This window comes from Panthera tigris, chromosome C1, assembly GCF_018350195.1.
Source record: "Panthera tigris isolate Pti1 chromosome C1, P.tigris_Pti1_mat1.1, whole genome shotgun sequence".
Lineage (NCBI taxonomy): Eukaryota > Metazoa > Chordata > Mammalia > Carnivora > Felidae > Panthera > Panthera tigris.
Window position 1 is genome coordinate 90,682,807 of NC_056667.1, and position 19,231 is coordinate 90,702,037.

Below are 19,231 nucleotides of genomic sequence, written 5' to 3' on the forward strand. Positions count from 1 at the left end.
GTTTTTCAGTAATGTTAGATGTCACACTAACATTTTGCAACTAGAACTTTGCTGTGATGGGGCAATAAAAGAGTCCCAGTCTTATACTAGTTTTAGTCAAAAAATTTATCACCACCATTTTTACTGTCTGCAGGCATTAAACTCAGTGTCACCATTGATTCTTTGTTTTCCTTTGCTCTCTGCTTCCAATCAGTCTAATTCCTGCTGACTCTTCCATTACCTTTCTGTTCAGTTTAATCAGCTCCTTGTTCTCACACCTACATTATTAAAGCTACCTCCTAGCTTCCTTCCTTACCTCCAGTCTTACCTCCTTTCATTATATCCCACACTGCAGTTATTGTGACATTCTGCTATTTCTGAGGCTGTCTCAGTCCATACCCTAGACTTCATTGGAAATAGAGTCATCAGGCCCTAAGTCAGTTCTGGACCCTTTCCACTTCCATAATGAATCTCTTGATTTGTAGGTGAAATACGAACGAGTGTTTGAGATTTGGGCAGTATCTCTCTAGATAAAGAGAAAAATCAAAGATCATGCTTCTTCTTTACCTGAAGTCCCAGAAGTGATTTACGCAGCAGATAGTTGAATTAGAAGACATTTAATTGCTTCTTCTTCATTTTTGAGAATTTTCTTATTTTGTTAAACAGAAAAGCTAGTTAGAGAAGCAGCTTGTTTTACATTCATTTGTAAGCTCCTCATATATTGACTGTCTACCGTGTGCCAGGAATTGTGCTAGATACAAAGATAAATGAGGTGTGTCCAGAATTATTTGCGTGCCCACTCTGAGAATTGTAACTCTTGCTTTTTGATTCTTCTTCATGACTTGATTGAGTTAACTCCTAATATTGGACTCAAGGTGATATTTTCTCTAGAAAGGAATCTGGAAAACTAATGAAGAAAGCTAACTGTACAGGTCACTTACTCTGAAAACCACCAGTAGCTTTTTATTCTCCAATTAATCACACACAAATACGCCTACCCAGATTTTAGTACTCTCTAAAATCAACTTCACATTGTATATTTAAAATTCTCTCCTAACACCTTCCAGCCTCTCAAACACTAGGTTCATCTTCATTTTACAGACAGACTTATCCCATTTACCTGGAATAGATTCCATGACATTTCTGAACCTCAGTTCCTTCATCCGTAAAGTTAGAATAACACCTGCTGTATGGGTAATGGTGAGGATTAAATGGGAGGACACATATAAAGCCCCTTTTGCAATTCCTAACCATAAAAGGTATTCAATGATCATTGATCCCTTCTTTATTCCAGGAAGAGAATGCCTTCCTCACCTATGCAAATCTGAGACATCTTTGAAAACTAAGATTCTGCCTACTCTAACTCTTTCATCATGACTGCCTGACTTTTATACTTCTTTTTAACAATACATTTTGCATATATTACCTGCATATTAGAATATTATTAGCTGCTACTTCATTCCTATATAACCTACCCAAAATAGCCCTCTATAATACATTTTCTTTTTTTCAACTGATACACCTTCCTTAATTTTATCTTGCCACTACATTATAGCTGATAAGGAAGAATCAACCTTATTATAAACTAATCTATAAGAGCTAGCATAATGCTTGGCACATGATAGCTGCTTGATAGTTTTTGTCATTTAATTTACTCTGGTTCATGATGGTGGCTCTGGTAAGCTGTCATTCAGACTTACAAATAAATGAATTACATTTATTGTTGACAATATACCAAGAGTGTTAATATAACAAATATTGGTATGTTATTTTGCACGCATACACACACACACACACACACACACACACACACCCCTCAAGTGTGAACTTGGGCAAAAAAAATAGAGAAAGTTATTTCAAGGTTGGAAATGTTGAGAAAAGAACATTCTAGGGGAGAAAAGAGAAGGAAATCGATTGAAAAGAAGAAATAGGAAGGAAGGAAGGAAGAAGGGAGAGTTATTTTAGTTCAGCAAGCCCCGAAACACTACCTATGGCCCAGACCATGGTAAGACCAAGTTTTATGAGCCTGGAGCCTATACAGTTCTGGGGGCCCTTTTTTAAAAAGAGAAATGCAAAGCTTCAAACACAAAATTAGGTACTAGACCTAAGAGGCAGCTAGTGTAATTGAGTGGCTCTGAGGTATAAGCTTCATTAGCTTCCTAATGAGTCAGCCTCTGGAGCCAGGTAGAAGTTTCAGGACCTCTGTAATTAGGAGAGCCATGTAAGCTGCAGCACAATAAATGAAGACCACTTCCTGTTTTGTAACAGACTGTGCTGCTTCCTGGTTCTTCACCCATTTCCACTTACCACATCTTACATTTCCCAAGGATTTGCACCAGGCACCATTTCCATGCCTGAGCATTGTTAAATTATAACCTCCCCATTCACTGCTTCTTCCCTCAATTTTTATTTTATTCTCCATAATTGCCCAATCAAACCCTTGATGTTCAGCCACTCCTGTAAACTCAGAAGGATGCTATAGGTTGGATAAGTGAGGCAAGGTGGGATGAGGAAAAGAGGTCTTCAGCCTAAAGCCACTAGAAGAAACACTGCTGTGACTGATGGAGAAAAATGAAGATGAAATGAACACCAGGAAAGGACTGGGACATGACTGTAGTCATGCCATTTGTCTTTGTCCTCCGACCTCACCAGAAGTCCCAGTAACTATATCAATCACAGACACAGGCACTCTGCACTTTGGAGTTGGACTTCTTGATGTTTTCCTGCTTTTATTTTGTTTTACCCAATATATTACATCATTACTAATTTCATCTACAACTTAGGATGTTAGATAGTCCTTTAAGCTTGGCGGTCTATTTGATCCCTAATCACCAACCTATGGGCAAATCCCTCCCATCTTATTCCATACTGTCAAACCAACTTAATTTATCCTTTTTTCTCCCTGTCTTCCTGTCTTTCTGCTTTCATTATTTTTCTTATATTCATAAAGTTGTGTTGTTTGCTTCTTATGTGCCAATGCTTCTCATAGAACTCTAGTTGGAAAGACGTAAAAATAAACAATTAGAATTTAATATGATGAATTGCATAATAATGCATATATATATAAACACTCATGGGCTGGTGTGATTGACTCATAAGGTGTGAACATGAGTGAGTGAAAAAGAAAAAAAGCACAGAGGCCAGATCTTGAAGGATCTTACAAGCTAGGCTAAGGAATTTGAATTGTAGCCCTCAAGGTAATGGAAACCCATTAAAGAGCTTTAAGAAGGGGGCATAATAAAAGTACATTTGTAAACTATGCAGAGAATAGATTGTAAGAGGATAGTATAATCTGGAGAGAGTTCATTTAAGAAGGTGTTACAGTAATTCAGGACAAAAATAGATTTTAAATATTTAAAACATGAAAAAACTAAAGAAAACATTGGCAGTGTTAAGAAAGCTGTAGTGATGGGTTCTAGAGAGCTTGGCTGGTAAACAGATTGAGGAAAGAGAAGGAAAAAAGATGATTTCCATGTTTCCTGCTTATGACATGGAAGAATTTGATGTCATTCTCAGAGTCAAGAAATGCAGAAGGGGGAGCATTTTTAATGCTAACTACTAATTATTGAGCACTGACTGCATTTCAAGGAGATGCTGAACACTTAACATGCATTATGTAATTTTTTCTCACGTTAATATCATGAAGTACATATTATATGGAATTTGAAGAAGAAGAAATCAAGGCTCAAGGAGTCAATTAGCTTGTCCAAAATTACTTAATAACTAAGTGTAGGCCTGGAATTCAAACCTAAGCAGATCTAACCCAGAGCCATGATTCTTAGAAACATCACACCAGTGTTTATGGAAGTATAGTCCAGAGGTTGTCTGCATCAGATTCATCTAGGGTAGTTGTCAAATTAGGCTCCTGGGTCCACCCAATCTATTGAAGTGGCATTCCTGATGGAAGGGGATTGGACTCACCAAGTATTTCTTATGCACCTTAAAGTTTGTATATTACCACAGTACATACTGTATGTTCAACTTGATGGAAGGATGGCAAATTTTCTTTTTGTATAGAGATTTTAGTGTATGCAGTACCCACCCAGATTGCCATGGTAGAGTGCAGCAAATATTTTCAGGCTAGAATTTGATGCTGGGACTGTTTAAATCACCATTCTCAGTGTTGGTAAAGCTAGTATTGCCACAACCTCTCCAAGGTGGTTTGGATGAAGTATCATATGCAGGCAGGTGGTGGAATGGAATAAACTGTCACTGAGCAGAAACCCCCAGATCCCCTCCTTCTCTAGTTCAGTGGTTTTGACACATACCTCCAAATTTGCCCCAAGCATGAAATGTTTTTGTGTGTTTTCCTAAAAATTTGCTTGCAAATACTTTTTGCATTTTACTCCATAAAATGCCTATTTTCACTTTTCATTTACCTTATTTTGTTTTTTTATTTTTATTATTTTTTTAAATTTACATCCAAGTTAATTAGCATATAGTGCAATAATGATTTCAGGAGTAGAATCCAATGATTCATATACGACTCCTTCGTGTAACACCCAGTGCTCTTTCCAACAAGTGTCCTCCCAAATGCCCTTTGCCCGTTTAGCCCATCCCTCCATCCACAACCCTCCAGCAACCCTCAGTTTGTTCTCTGTATTTGAGTCTCTTATGTTTTGCCCCCTCCCTCTTTTTATATTATTTTTGCTTCCCTTCCCTGTGTTCATCTCTTTGGTATCTTATATTCTACATATGAGTGAAGTCGTAAGATATTTGTTTTTCTCTGACTGATTAATTTCGCTTAGCATAATACACTCTAGTTCCATCCATGTTATTGCAAAGGGCAAGATTTCATTATTTTTGACTGCTGAGTAATACTCCATTGTGTGTGTGTGTGTGTGTGTGTGTGTGTGTGTGTGTGTGTATACCACATCTTCTTTTTTTTTAATATATGAAATTTATTGTCAAATTGGTTTCCATACAACACCCAGTGCTCATCCCAAAAGGTGCCCTCCTCAATACCCATCACCCACCCTCCCCTCCCTCCCACCCCCCATCAACCCTCAGTTTGTTCTCAGTTTTTAACAGTCTCTTATGTTTTGGCTCTCTCCCACTCTAACCTCTTTTTTTTTTTCCTTCCCTTCCCCCATGGGTTTCTGTTAAGGTTCTTAGGATCCACATAAGAGTGAAACCATGTGGTATCTGCCTTTCTCTGTATGGCTTATTTCACTTAGCATCACACTCTCCAGTTCCATCCACGTTGCTACAAAAGGCCATATTTCATTCTTTCTCATTGCCACGTAGTATTCCATTGTGTATATAAACCACAATTTCTTTATCCATTCATCAGTTGATGGACATTTAGGCTCTTTCCATAATTTGGCTATTGTTGAGAGTGCTGCTATAAACATTGGGGTACAAGTGCCCCTATGCATCAGTACTCCTGTATCCCTTGGGTAAATTCCTAGCAGTGCTATTGCTGGGTCATAGGGTAGGTCTATTTTTAATTTTGTGAGGAACCTCCACACTGCTTTCCAGAGCAGCTGCACCAATTTGCATTCCCACCAACAGTGCAAGAGGGTTCCCGTTTCTCCACATCCTCGCCAGCATCTATAGTCTCCTGATTTGTTCATTTTGACCACTCTGACTGGCGTGAGGTGATATCTGAGTGTGGTTTTGATTTGTTTTTCCCTTATACCACATCTTCTTTATCCATTCATCTGTTGATGGACATTTGGGCTCTTTCCATACTTTAAAATGTCTGTTTTTAATATAAATATTTGTTTAATTATTTGGCAAGTAGTGAAATGGACCCTCCAGAAAATTACACAATGTTGTTGGTGAGTCTTTTTCCCCTCAAGAGCACCTAGTGCTCTCTCTAGGAGCATGAATAACCAATTGGAAAAACATGATTGTTGCGTGTACAGATCTAGTCTCCACTACCAAATTGCAAACATTTTGTTGTATAATTTCTGTGTTCTTCACAGTGTTTTTAACAGAGTAGGTTCCCAGTAAACAGCTAATGAATTTGGAAGAGAGGAGTTTGAAAGAAATAGAGAGTATGAGAAATCAGAATAGACTCACCAGAAACCAGTCACTTTTGAAAAGTGCCACATTAGAAAGTTCTCTTCATGCCTTTCATGGTTTAGTGATCACTTCAACAGAGAATGCTTTGGTCTTCCTATACTCTCTTACAGGAAAGCTGGAGGCTTGCAGAAAATGGACTTCAAGTGGGTCTTGGACTTGTTTTTTTCATATGAGAGAGGAAGGAACCACTTTTTGAGAATCAAGTCAGAACTTTCAGGATTGAAAATGTTCAAATCAACTCTCACAGTGCATGATGGTATCAGACTCAGAACATTCCCACCTTCATGATATTTAAACTCCCCTCAAGTTACTTTAACAAAATGCTGAAAGTCCATTTCAACTTGGTGTTATCAACACTTAGGTTCTGTTTCAAGATGACCTATAAGGCAAAACACCATGCCAAGGATTTTTAAGTAATATTTTTTAAGACAATAAATTTTAAAAAGCAATTTCCCTACCAGTTATAAAAGTGTCACATTACTACAGTGTTTTTCTATAGACGTTCACTTTCAAACTAACTCGACTCCATGAATATTTATTTCTTCTCCAGTTCATGCAAAATAATGATTTGGGTTGCTATATAAGAATCCACTTTTGTGGCTACTGTGGCTTGAGAATGTATTTGGCTCCTTCTTAAAAACTTGGTCATCTTGATCTGTGCAGCCTTCACCAGTTTGAAAATCCTGGCCATAATCCTCTGTGGGGATTTACACAGGTGTCTATTATGGCCCATATTCTGTAATATGGCCTCTAGAATTCTCGTTGCAGAAAGGTTAAGCCCTCCTGTCTTTATTCCTGAGTAAAAAAAGTCCACATGGTGTTAGTATCGTCAGGGAGCAGATTGAAACAAGCAATGGCTTCAATCAGGCCTTAAGCCTGTGTCTATGCCAGAAAGGAATCTTTGTGATGAACAGAGGGTTCCATTAGAAAACAGGGCAGTTGGTGTTTAACTGCAGAGTTACAAAAACAAAACTCTTTCTCCTCTATTATTCTTAGAGTGGCCATATTTTCCAAAGCAAAAATTGGCACTCATGCTCTGACAAATATATAGGTAATTTTGTCCCGACATTTTCAGACTAAAGTTTGGACAGTCCCAAAATATTCAGACTATATTGTTGCCCTGTGTGTACCCCTCATTGGGATCCAACATGCCAATTAACAGGGCAGGTTATAAGTGAGAGTGCACTGTCATTTGTAGGGATTGCTGCCCTTTATGTACAGAGGGATAATGGAAACATGCTGCCTTGTGGACCTACCTGAGGACATGAAGAGTTTATCCCCATAGCTGTGGTCAGCAAGACCTATCAGTACTGATGATGCTGACACTTACTTTTCAGATTTCTGGAGAAGGTATCCACCATCTTGAATTATACACACCTCTGGTTGATTTCTTCCTGTTCTTTCTATCACGAGTAACAAAGCTATAAGACCTGGAGGGGGCACCTCAGCCTGAACAATGATCAGCTCTCAGACTCAGAGTAGTCATAAAAATCAGAGAGGGGCTCCTCAGAAAAGGAGTCATAAAAGAGGGGCCTTTCTGTGTTATAGCCAACCGAGAATTGAGGACTCAGGGAAAGGAGTGACGAAGAAGTCCCAAGAAGGGACTGGGGAGTAGGGGCTCCTAACTACCACAAATTACACCAATGAAAGGGAAGAAAAGAAAGCCATCTCCTCAAGATGATAGCCCAGCCTAGCAGTTAAAACATGGTGCTCATGGTTCATCTCTCTGAGAGACAAGCAGTAGACTATGCTACCTATTTCTTCACCCTTTTAAAGCCTTGCATTAGCAACGACATAGTAATATCTATTTCAAAATCACAATAGAAACAGGTTGGGAGTGCTATCCCAGAATACTGTGTCTGCTCCCTTACCTATGTGTCTTTTTTTTTTTTTTTTTTTAATGGCACCTAGTCTTAAAACAAGCAAGGATGAGCCAGATGCAAATGGGTGTGAGGCAGCTCTGTCTCACTGTTTTTCATAATCGGTATAAGTGTGAACCCAAATCCTTCTCACGACCACTTGTAAGTACATGCCTACTTGGCATGTAATGTACAGTTCAGTGGCAAACCTCTCATGAGAATTCCCTACCTTTCCAACTGTCTTTCCCAATGGGTAAAACTTGGAAGGAGAAGTTCAAAATGGTTGGAACCACAAGGATTACTGCTTATGCAGGTTTTCTTTTTTAACTCAGAAGGGTCTAGCAGATCTGAGTTGAAATGACTATTCTTGTCAAAGTATCTCTTGACAGAAGGAAGGTAATTCCATCAATAGAAACATGTCTCAAATTTTATTTATCCTTTTAAGTTCTGAAAGCACATTAAGGAAGAATAACAGTTCCACTTTGGCTACAAAGTGCTAATTAATAACTAACTTCAATTCTCCCAGAGGTAAAATATTAACATTTTTTAAATGAAATTAAGCATCACAATCTTCATCTTCTAATTGTTACAAAAACATTTAGCAGCAATATCTGTTTAATTATTTAGGCATCTCTTAATGGTGTAAATATTATCAGCACAGTCATAAATATTTTCTGCTTTGTCCATAGACAATCAGTTAAGGATCTGTTACTTGTAGGACTTAAATTAAGATCTATTTAAAGCTGCCTGCTGGCCACAAAATAATTACTTACACTTGCTAATGCCTGAATCTGTTAGATTTAGCAACAAGAAGTGTTCTTTGCTTTCACAAGTAGGGGAAAGTTATTTTTCTTATATAAATTTCATTGTTAATGGTATTAGGGAGGATTAGGGTGGGGTTGAAGTAGTTGAAAATTTAATTAATCTAATCCTTTTAACAGCAATTGTTTTCATATTGATAATTCTCTGTAACAACAGTATTACCAATCACACCCTTGTGAAATATTTACACGAAATATTTTAGCATATAATCTCTCCTCTAGCTTCCTCTTTCTAGAATAGTAAGGTTTTCAGCTTCTTTGCCTCTCTCTCTCTCTCTCTGTTTTTTTTTTTCTCTCTCACCACAAATGTAAGCTTTTTTCTGAGGGGAGCAAAATGAAATCTTTGTTTTTCTCTAGTAATTTTCTTTCAGTATCATTGTCTCTCAGTAAGTTATGTTAATGGTCATCAAATCATGAATCTCCTAAAAGAGCATGAGGTCTATGAAATAAGAATGGTTCAATTAATTTTTTTTGGGGGGGGGGGTGAGCCATTTGGTGTAGAATCTCCTTAGAAATGATTTGTTTACTCATCCATTTCAATAAATTGCTATGCTGCTGAAATTATCTCTAAGAGTAGAGTCAGATGAAGGACAAAACTGTCATTCTGGTCAAACTCTGATCATCTCCAGTGTAAATTGGGAATTGCTCTTAATCTGTTCAAATGTCACATTATCCAGGAGAGACTTTCTCTGACCTCCCAGTATAAAATTACAATCAGTATTCCTCCTCCAACACCATTTTCCCCTTTAACTGGTTTATTAGTAGTTATCACCATGTAACATTATAGAACATTATATATTTGTTTAGTACATCTCCCCCAACTAAAATGGAAGCCATGCTAATAGCTGGGACTTGGATTTGTTCGCTACTGCCTCTTGAAAGCCAAGACAAGTGCCTTAAATATAGTAGTATAGTAGGCAATCAATAAATAATTATTGCATGCATGAAACTTTTTTCTCATTTTTCAGGTGCCTACAGCACCAGATCAGTGCAAAGCAATAAAATTGTCTCCTTGTCCTGGCATGCATTTTGATGGCTGACAATTTGATGTAAATATAAGCATTTATCCTGAGCTGGCTGTCCTGCTGAGCCCCTGTGGAAGGGTATCCTTATGGAACAAAAGCAGAGACTAAGTGCTTTGTATGGCCATGTCTTCACTAAAGGACTAAAACTTTGAGTTTTGCAGTGCTCTCTGGCATCCACACGTTTACAATTTTAAGAGTAATACAAAGCAGGGAATCTCAAAGGATGTTCTCCAGAACACTACTTCTGTGGCATATAAATAGGGGTTACTAAAGCAAAAAGGGGCTCCATGGTCAAATTAAGTTTCTGAAACTAGGTCTTACATGAAGCTGAGGAAGATTCTTAACATCTGAGATGTATGATAATGCTCATTAGGGCTCTCTAAGGCAGGAAGATCTTAAGCTGTTTCCCAAACCTATTTTGATTTTAGGCCCTTGCTTTCTAACCAGCCAACTGTGTTTCTAAGACTGGGTTGCATCATAGGTAACTCCATTGACTTGGGAATTAAGCAGGTCAGGGCAGGGGCAGAAGGAACTCGTCTTGGCTCTGTCCCTTACTCACTTTGATATGTGACCTTGGGCAAGTTGCATAACACTTCTCTATGCCTCGGTTTTCTCTTCCATATAGCAGGGGTGCAAAGGACTACCCAGGATAATGGATGTAAAGTGACCCATAAGTGCTAAATAAATGGTGGTTATTGTCAACGCCTTTTATTGAATGTAGGAATGAATGCTTTTTAGATAGATACCTTCAAGTATATTTCCTAAGACGAGTTTGCTAGTATCGACCCATACCCAGAATCAGTCTACTGTACCTCCTTCTTTGTCTCGGCACCCTATGCCCATCTGAGAAGATCTGCACATCAATGCTGAAGTCGAAGAAATGCTATCTTTCAACATGACTTAATACAAATGCCTGATAACTCACTTTGGTGTATCCTGCAGAGTTGATTTCCTGTGTTTTGATACCCTTGACCTCAGATGAAGATGCTTTTGTCAGGAGGAAGGTGGTAGCATCCAAGTTAATGATTGTGCAGATGGCTACATGCTGGTAGATTTTGAAGTGACCGTATTTTTTCAGTAAATTTCAAATGAAGGTGTGATTTGTGTAAACCTGACCCCTTCCAGTAAAATGTGCATTTACATATATTTAGAACTTATAAATCTTGACAGATTCCACAATATTTATAGCCCTCCATAAAAAGCCTTTGCCAGTTTGCAGAGCTTTGCATTTGGCTCTCTGGTATGCTTAAGAGAGTTTAAATAATAATAAATTTGGTGATTTATTCCACCTGGAACAGAAACGTATTTTCCCCCCTTGGCTCCTCTTGAAGGGGTTACTATAAATAGTGCCACAGACGCTGGGATCAGGAATAGGGAATTGAAATTCGAGAGAGAAGTACAGAAACATTTCCATTATCACTGATGCCTCGGATGTATTTTTAAAACAGTTCTGTTCCTCAGATAATGTACCTTCTCTCCTTTCTCTTGCCCATCTCAATTATACTTGAGTCCCCCAAACCTGTTGCCAGCTTTAGGATTCAGTTGCACTAATGGGAAAGAGAGAGTGAGAGTATTAGCTGACTGGGTAGGAGAAATCGCCTCTGGGGAGGCCAAAGCAATTCTCCAGTGTCCATCTCACATTTCATGGGAGTCAGCTGGTAACTGACCACCAAGGTCCATCGTGTAAGTTCATTATTTGAGACCTGGCCCATGCATCCTGCAGATACGATGAAAAGTTCTCAGTTCATGAAAAAGAAAAAAAAAATCTAATTGTAATTACAAGAGAAAGCCTGAGGACAATGTCAGAGGGTCGATTCTTTCACCCATCCATGCTTATAATTACCCAATAGAGGATTAGAGAGAAATGCCTGGATAGTTGGCTCCAAATGATACCATTTATTTTCTTAAATGCAAAATAAACAAAAATCGGGGAGCCAGCTGTTTGCCAAAGAATCATCTGATGAAAGCTTGAAAGCAGCTATTAAGTGTAGCATAAGTGGTGTTGTAACTTGTTGTGATACAAGATTTATTTCCAGCTTCTTGTCTGAGTGGACTGTGAAGGAACTAGCTTCTGTGAGAGGGAAATTATAGTAATGGCCAACATCCATGGACAGACAGCTGACTATGGGCCGGCACAGAGTAACACCTCAAGTAGCCATGGCTTATACTTCTAATTAAGTACTGGGGTGTCCTGTCCTGATAACTTGGAGCACACCCTTGCCCCAAGTCTTTTCTGTGCAATCCCCTTGCCTCTAGCTAATAGGATGGCAGATGTTTGGACCAAGCCCCAGAGCCTGTAGTATACCACATTTTAATGATTTGTGGTGAACAAAGTAAATGCTTTAAGAGAAGGCTTTATGAAGCAGAGACCTAGTTAAGTATGATGGATTTGAGGCGAAGCAAAAAGAAACTGGATGTTGTAGGGGGGTATTGTTTCCCAAACAGGACACAGGTATCTACGGTTCGTTGCTAATTCTAAAGGTTTGCTTGAAAAATGACTTTTTAAAGAACTATGCTCTTGAGGAACGTCCTTGAGGCATGGAGGAATTTCCTTGTTTTTCTATAGCATCTTTCTAAGAGGACACAGAGGTATTGAGCTGTTAGACAGTTGCTCAGTGTCTTTGTGCTTCTGGGACCGCATTATGGGTCTAACACATATGGGATAAATAAACTGTTTTCATTTCTTAAAGCCCATGGAAGGAAACAAGACAAGAAAATTACCATATTGCCTCATTTTTTTTTAAAGCTATTAAAAAGGAGAATCCAGTTAGGGCAAATAAAAATGATTACTGCAGACAGGGTTTCCCCCCCCCCCCCGCCCCTTTCTTTCTTTCCTAGCTTTTTACTCAGCAACAGCAATATGGCAAGACTTGTGTCAAACCAGTGTTTTGATGAACCCTCTTTTGTTCTTCTTCCATAGGGCAACCCCTACATGTGCAATAATGAGTGTGATGCAAGTACCCCCGAGTTGGCGCATCCCCCTGAGCTGATGTTTGATTTTGAAGGAAGACATCCATCCACATTTTGGCAGTCTGCTACTTGGAAGGAATATCCCAAGCCTCTCCAGGTTAACATCACTCTGTCTTGGAGCAAAACCATTGAGCTCACAGACAACATAGTTATTACCTTCGAATCGGGGCGTCCAGACCAAATGATCCTGGAGAAATCTCTTGATTATGGACGAACATGGCAGCCCTATCAGTATTATGCCACAGACTGCTTAGACGCTTTTCACATGGACCCTAAATCCGTGAAGGATTTATCACAGCATACTGTCTTAGAAATCATTTGCACTGAAGAGTACTCTACGGGGTATATGACAAATAGCAAAATAATCCACTTTGAAATCAAAGACAGGTTTGCGTTTTTTGCTGGACCATGGCTACGCAATATGGCTTCTCTCTACGGACAGCTGGATACAACCAAGAAACTCAGAGATTTCTTTACAGTCACAGACCTGAGGATACGGCTTTTGCGACCAGCGGTTGGGGAAATATTTGTAGATGAGCTACACTTGGCACGCTACTTTTATGCGATCTCAGACATAAAGGTTCACGGAAGGTAAGAAAACATCTGTGTGACTTGAGTGAGAACGGTTGTTCAAAGAAAATGCCAGTGTGTTGGCCCCACAGCTGGAGAGTGACATTTGTCACTTTCTACTACACCATTTTCTCAGGAACGCCAGTCTGGAGGTAGGTTTGGGGAAATTTGAGACCCTTCTTACTCAGCAGTCATTTGCAATCCCAGACTCCCTGTCACTGAGCCTGAACCTGGCAGGATTTCTTAGAATTTAAACAAAAGAAAAAAGAATAGCATCTTATTTGAGACCAAGGAATTCACTAGACCAGGGGGTGGTTTAAGTCTTTAAGACAATGAAACCAGGGGAAACAAAGCCAGCTGCTCTATAAAAGATACTGAAAGATAAGAAATTTGTCTTTCCATTGTTTTCAAGTGCAAGAGAGGGTTTCAGCATGGTACAACTCTGTTTTTGTTTTCTTGTATGGCCCCCAAAAAGTTTCAGAAATGTGAGTTATATTCCTTTAATATATTAAATCAGAGCCAAATGCAAATAGGAATGTCACACATTTATTAAAAAGGAGTAGCTCTACTTTTCAGGCTTTTGGTCGTTACTGTCTTAAAAAGATAGGCTGCCATTTAAATATGGACCTGAGGCAGGCTTGCTTCATTTTATGGGTCAATTACAGATGGACCAGAGTTTAAACACCTGAATGGTCATAGTTGAGCATATATTTGGTTCTGAGAATACATCAGAGACACACATGAGCAAGTTTCTGAGAATTTTGAGGATGTGTTAATGAAAACCTCAAGTAATAAGAACCAGGGCTACTAATGTAGAGCTGTTCAACCAGATTTCTAAGTGTGGTATGTTATCCGAATAACCAACTGATGGGAATTGAAGCATGAGGTAATTAGCTGGGAAAACTAAAGATGAGTGAAATACACAGCAAAATGGAAAAAACAGCAAAACAAAGCAATAATCATTCTAACAACGCCAAGATAGCTTTAAGTCAGAATATATGAACTTAAGAATATAAATGGTACATAAATCATGTAGATTTAATTAACAATTATAAAATTCAAACAAATAAGGCAGGCTCCATTAGGTTTACTGGCTTTCAGCATCCCTTAAGGCAACCCTGTCCTCACAAACTGGAGAAGAATTGAGACTCCCTGGTCTTTCCAAGAGTTGACTCGACCTATCTTTTGATAGTGTTGTTGTACTTGTGCACGAGAAGAAAGAAGAGGTCACTGATGTTAAGGTAAAGACCATAGCAGGCACACAGAATGGAGTGGTGGACATGACCTCGGTATAGTAGTAAAGGTTTCACAATCTTAACTGTGGGAAGTAGCAGGAACTGGTGGCCACCTACTCTCAATTTTATTCCAGCTTCATGTTCCTCCTGGAAGAGTCTAGAATCTTTAGCAATGACACCTCTTTAAAAACTTTAAGAGACTCTTAAATATGGAGAACAAACAGAGGGTTACTAGAGGGGTTGTGGGAGGAGGGATGGGCTAAATGGGTAAGGGGCATTAAGGAATCTGCTCCTGAAATCATTGTTGCACTATATGCTAACTAACTTGGATGTAAATTAAAAAAATAAAAAAATAAATAAGTAAATAAATAGAAAATAAAAACTTTTAACTAAGGCCGGGGGCACCTGGGTGGCTCGTCGGTTGAGCATCCGACTTCGGCTCAGGTCATGATCTCAAAGTTTGTGGGTTTGAGTCCCACATTGGGCTCACTGCTGTCAGCCTGTCAGCACGGAGCCCGCTTCAGATCCTCTGTCTCGCTCTCTCTGTCCCTCTCCCCCTTTACACTCTCCCACCTCCCCCCAAATAAATATTTTAAAATTAATTAATTAATTAATACAAATAAAAACTTTTAAGTAGGGTCTTGGTGACATATGATGAAGATATCTTTAGAACAAAGTAGTATTTCTGAGAGAAATATGTATCGGTACATTATTGAGCTTATGGGTTCTAGGGTGTAGAGGAATGTTTATGTATTAGCAGGGCACCACGAGTGGGCAATCTGGAACTGTTGCCTTAAATATGAATTTGCTATTTATAATAAAAGGTAGCTATCATACTCATAAATATCTTAGCAAAAGATAATCAGTTTCCAGTTCTTATTTTGGGGGACTATAATATATAAAAATAATTGATGTTGGTATTATTAACAATAGCATTCCACAACAAAGTAACAAGTATTCTGTTCATCTACAAGAATGAGTGCTACAGAATTAATAAACTGAGATTTGAATTTGAATCCTAGTGTGATCGGCACTGTTAGATAGTATCATCTAATTCAGTTTTCTTGCAGTTTGAGAAATTTTAATCCAAGCCAAAATCCTTAGAGTCCAACTTCTGCAAACACTGTCATCTTCCACTTGTAAAGAAGGCAATCTTGTGCAGCTTTTGGTTAAGATATAACCATTGTTGGGACTTACTTCTGTTACTGCACATTCATTCTTGTTTCCTCTGATTAAAAAAGAGAGTATAAACACACTTTAAAGTGACAGGCATTATTTTTTTACATTTATTTATTTATTTTTGAGAGACAGAGAGAGACAGAGCACAAGAAGGGGATGGGCAGAGGGAGAAGGAAACACAGAATCCGAAGCAGGTTCCAGGCTCCGAGCTGTCAGCACAGAGCCTGACGCGGGGCTTGAACTCACAAACTGTGAGATCATGACCTGAGCCGAAGTCAGATGCTCAACCGACTGAGCCACCCAGGCGCCCCACAAAGTGATAGGCATTTTTGATGCATTCTCTACTGAGGTCAGACATACTATCTCTTAAAAGTGGCATGTTTGAAATGTAGACTCCCACCAGACTTACCACTTTTCTTTTATCCCTGGTCCTACTAGAATTCTCCAACTGCATTTTGATGACTGGGAAATTGGCAGGAACCATCCTCCCTTCTCTGGGACTCCCCTCTTCTGCCTTTTCCTGTTCACCAGTCAAATGTAAGCTAGTGAGGAAGCAGCTGGGCAAGAGAGAAAGGTCCAATAGAGGTGAGCTCCTTCCATCAGGTCCTTCTCTGTCACCTCTAAACTCTGTCCAAATTCCTCAGGGCAAAACTGATGTTGGCGTGTACTGTGCTAGGCACCAGATGGCTGGGGTATTTTTAGTCTTAGGGGAGGGACTAAGGAAGCAAGGCCTGATGGCTCAGGCGTGTCTCCAGCTTTTAAGTTATATAAGGGAAATGGAGGCACTAAAGAGAGCTGTTGAGCTGCCTCTGGTACACAGGCCTTTCAGCACAGAAGCTGATACATATATTTTATACTTGAAAACTTCGGTAGGGTTAACTTTTTCTTATAGAGCAAATCATCTACAAAATGATTAAATATTAATTGATGATGTCCAAAAGAAAGTTCTAAGGGTTCCTTTTCCAAGACCTCATCATTATAAACTTTCCAAAATATAAGAAGCCCTTTGTTGCCCTGAACCTGCTCTTGGCCATCCATTAAATGGCCGCAATATTTAATGTGTCATTTCATGTCCATATCTTATCATTATAATGATGTTTAGTGACTTATCACTCTACTACCACCCATGTCATAGTGTGGGAATTGACATTATTATTTGGGGAAAGTGAGCAAATATCCATAGAAGAGTAGACAGACAATACAAGATTTTTCACCTGGAAGTATATGAAGCTATGAAACAAAAACAGGAGAGTCTTTGTTTGACTTGACTGTGAATTCCAATTCTCAATTCTTGTGCAACATGTGCATGTGGCCTTGATGGATTTTTTTAATGTTTATTTATTTCTGAGAGAGAGAGAGCACACAAGTGGGGGAAGAGCAGAAAGAGAGGGGGACAGAGGATCCTAAGTGGGCTCCGCATTGGCAGCCAAGAGCCCAGTATGGGGCTTGAACCCATGAACCATGGGATCATGACCTGAGCCAGAGTGAGACGCTTAACAGACTGAACCAGGCTCCCTGGCCTTTATGTTTTACACTAGTATTGTTTGCTGTAAAGGTGATGTTTTGATTGTTATTAGACTAATGTAGCATTTATGTTCCTTTTAGCATGTGATACACCTCATACCTGTTTTACTGGTGACAAAAACTATAATCCCATCATAAAAATTTTATTCTTCTTTGGCCACATACTTATTTTGCTTCCATTTACTCCCTCTCATTGTGTATTTATTAAGATAATGGAAGGAAAAGAGGAAACATGGCTGTTGGCAATCTCAGCGACTCTGTAGTACTTACATTGTTCAATAAACCTCATAATCTTCATGGACTAATTCTGACTTATGGATGTCCTACTTCAGTAAATCAGGGTGATTTTCTCTAGTGAATAATAGACGAGTACAGTGTGCCAGTACCTTAATTAAAGAGTGGCTCTCTTAGACTTGATCTCATTTTAATTTACAGGGTAATACTACAATAATATCACTAATGGAAGGTACATTAAAGGGCATCAAGTAGCATTAACTGTATTAAATTATGGTACTTGTGTTAATTAACTGCTGAAGCAAGATGGTTCTAATGGCCAAAAAGGTCATCTAATGCATAAATAAAATCTACCCAGATGAGGGGTGAGAGGAGAAATGAAGAGTAGATATTTGTTCTGAACATCTTTTTACACAGACAGGGAGTTCAAGTCACAGGCTGTTAAATAGAGATAATGTCCAAAATGTTTTCTTAGTTGCACAGTTGGAAGTTTTGATTTTTAAATGTTTCGTTTTCTTCCAAGCTTTCGTAACTAAATTAATTGAAAAGTTGAACATCACATTTGTCAGATGTGTAGATTTTATAGAATATAAACTCAGCATAATTTATTGTTTCTTTGAGATGAACAGTTTCAAGGAAGTAATGTGATTCATTGTAATAATTGTTAAATCTGAAAGACAAATGAACATTTGATAATGTGCTCATTTATCTGTAAGATTTGCTACCAGCAATGTATCGGGGTACTGGTTTCAGACTTAAGATAATAGAAAATCATATTCTTTTTTTTCTTTAATTTTTGTAATGTTTTTATTCATTTTTGAGAGACAAAGAGTGTGAGTGGGGGAGGGGCAAAGAGAGAGGAAGATAGAATCTGAAGCAGGCTCCAGACTAAGCTGTCAGCACAGAGCCTGACATGGGGCTCAGACTGACAAACTGTGAGATCATGACCTGAGCCAAAGTTGGACACTTAAGTGACTGAGCCACTAGGTGCCCCTAGAAAATCATTTTTGACCTCAAAAACTTTAGGACAGAATTGTCAGAACTTATCTCAGTGGCCTAGAAAACTCTAACCCACATCTCCATTACTCGCCTTGTTACACAATATTTCTAAAAATAATTATCAATGTATTTTTTCTCCCTGGTGCTTATTCATTCCTTACCCGTTGCAGCACCTACCCAAACACCTCACAAGTAGTTGGTTGTCTGTTACTATTTACAGAATTGATTTTGCCTTCTGTCCCCTTATTTTTTATCTCCAAGGAAGGAGCCAGGGGGTGCTAGCTCAGAAGTTCCATGTGCTACCTTTTTGGGTGTTTCCTTCACTTCATTATTGTTCCAGCTCGTAACCACACCCTCCCTCCCAACACCCTCCCTACCTAATCCCAAGATCTGCAAAGGTAGAGGAACAGAACCACTCTAACTAGGTGTCTGGAGTGAGAAAGACAACCCCCTCCCCCCACTACACTCTCACCCTCAGGAGGCATCAGATCTATTTGCAAATGCTTACTCTTCGAATGTCACTGCCTTGGTATTTGCTGTACTTAGTATGAAGTGAGGTTGGAATTCACTTTCTTAAAGCTAGGCATTCAAATCTTTAGTGCAGAAACATGTGATATTAGGTAAGCAAGAACACTAGGGAAGTTTAAAAGTATCAAAGCAGTAGGGCATCCCTTCAATTTTTCTCAAATAATTTGGAAAAATCATGTAATATGAAAGTGGTCTGCCAATTACCAAAGGTTTACCAGTTACCCTGCAAGTTCTCTTTTTCCTAGCCACAATTTGAATAAATGTACCACAATATTTAC

The 19,231-nt window shown here is 38.8% G+C and overlaps 1 protein-coding gene across 2 annotated transcripts in view; it reads left to right on the top strand.

Annotated features, from left to right (window-relative positions):
• Positions 1-19,231, top strand: part of NTNG1 (netrin G1) — a 344,789-nt gene that overhangs the window by 181,752 nt on the left and 143,806 nt on the right. For both annotated transcript variants that reach the window (XM_042998068.1, XM_042998069.1), the window contains exon 3: positions 12,635-13,275. In XM_042998068.1, coding sequence (XP_042854002.1) covers positions 12,635-13,275 — 641 coding nt within the window. The remainder of the gene's footprint in view (positions 1-12,634; positions 13,276-19,231) is intronic.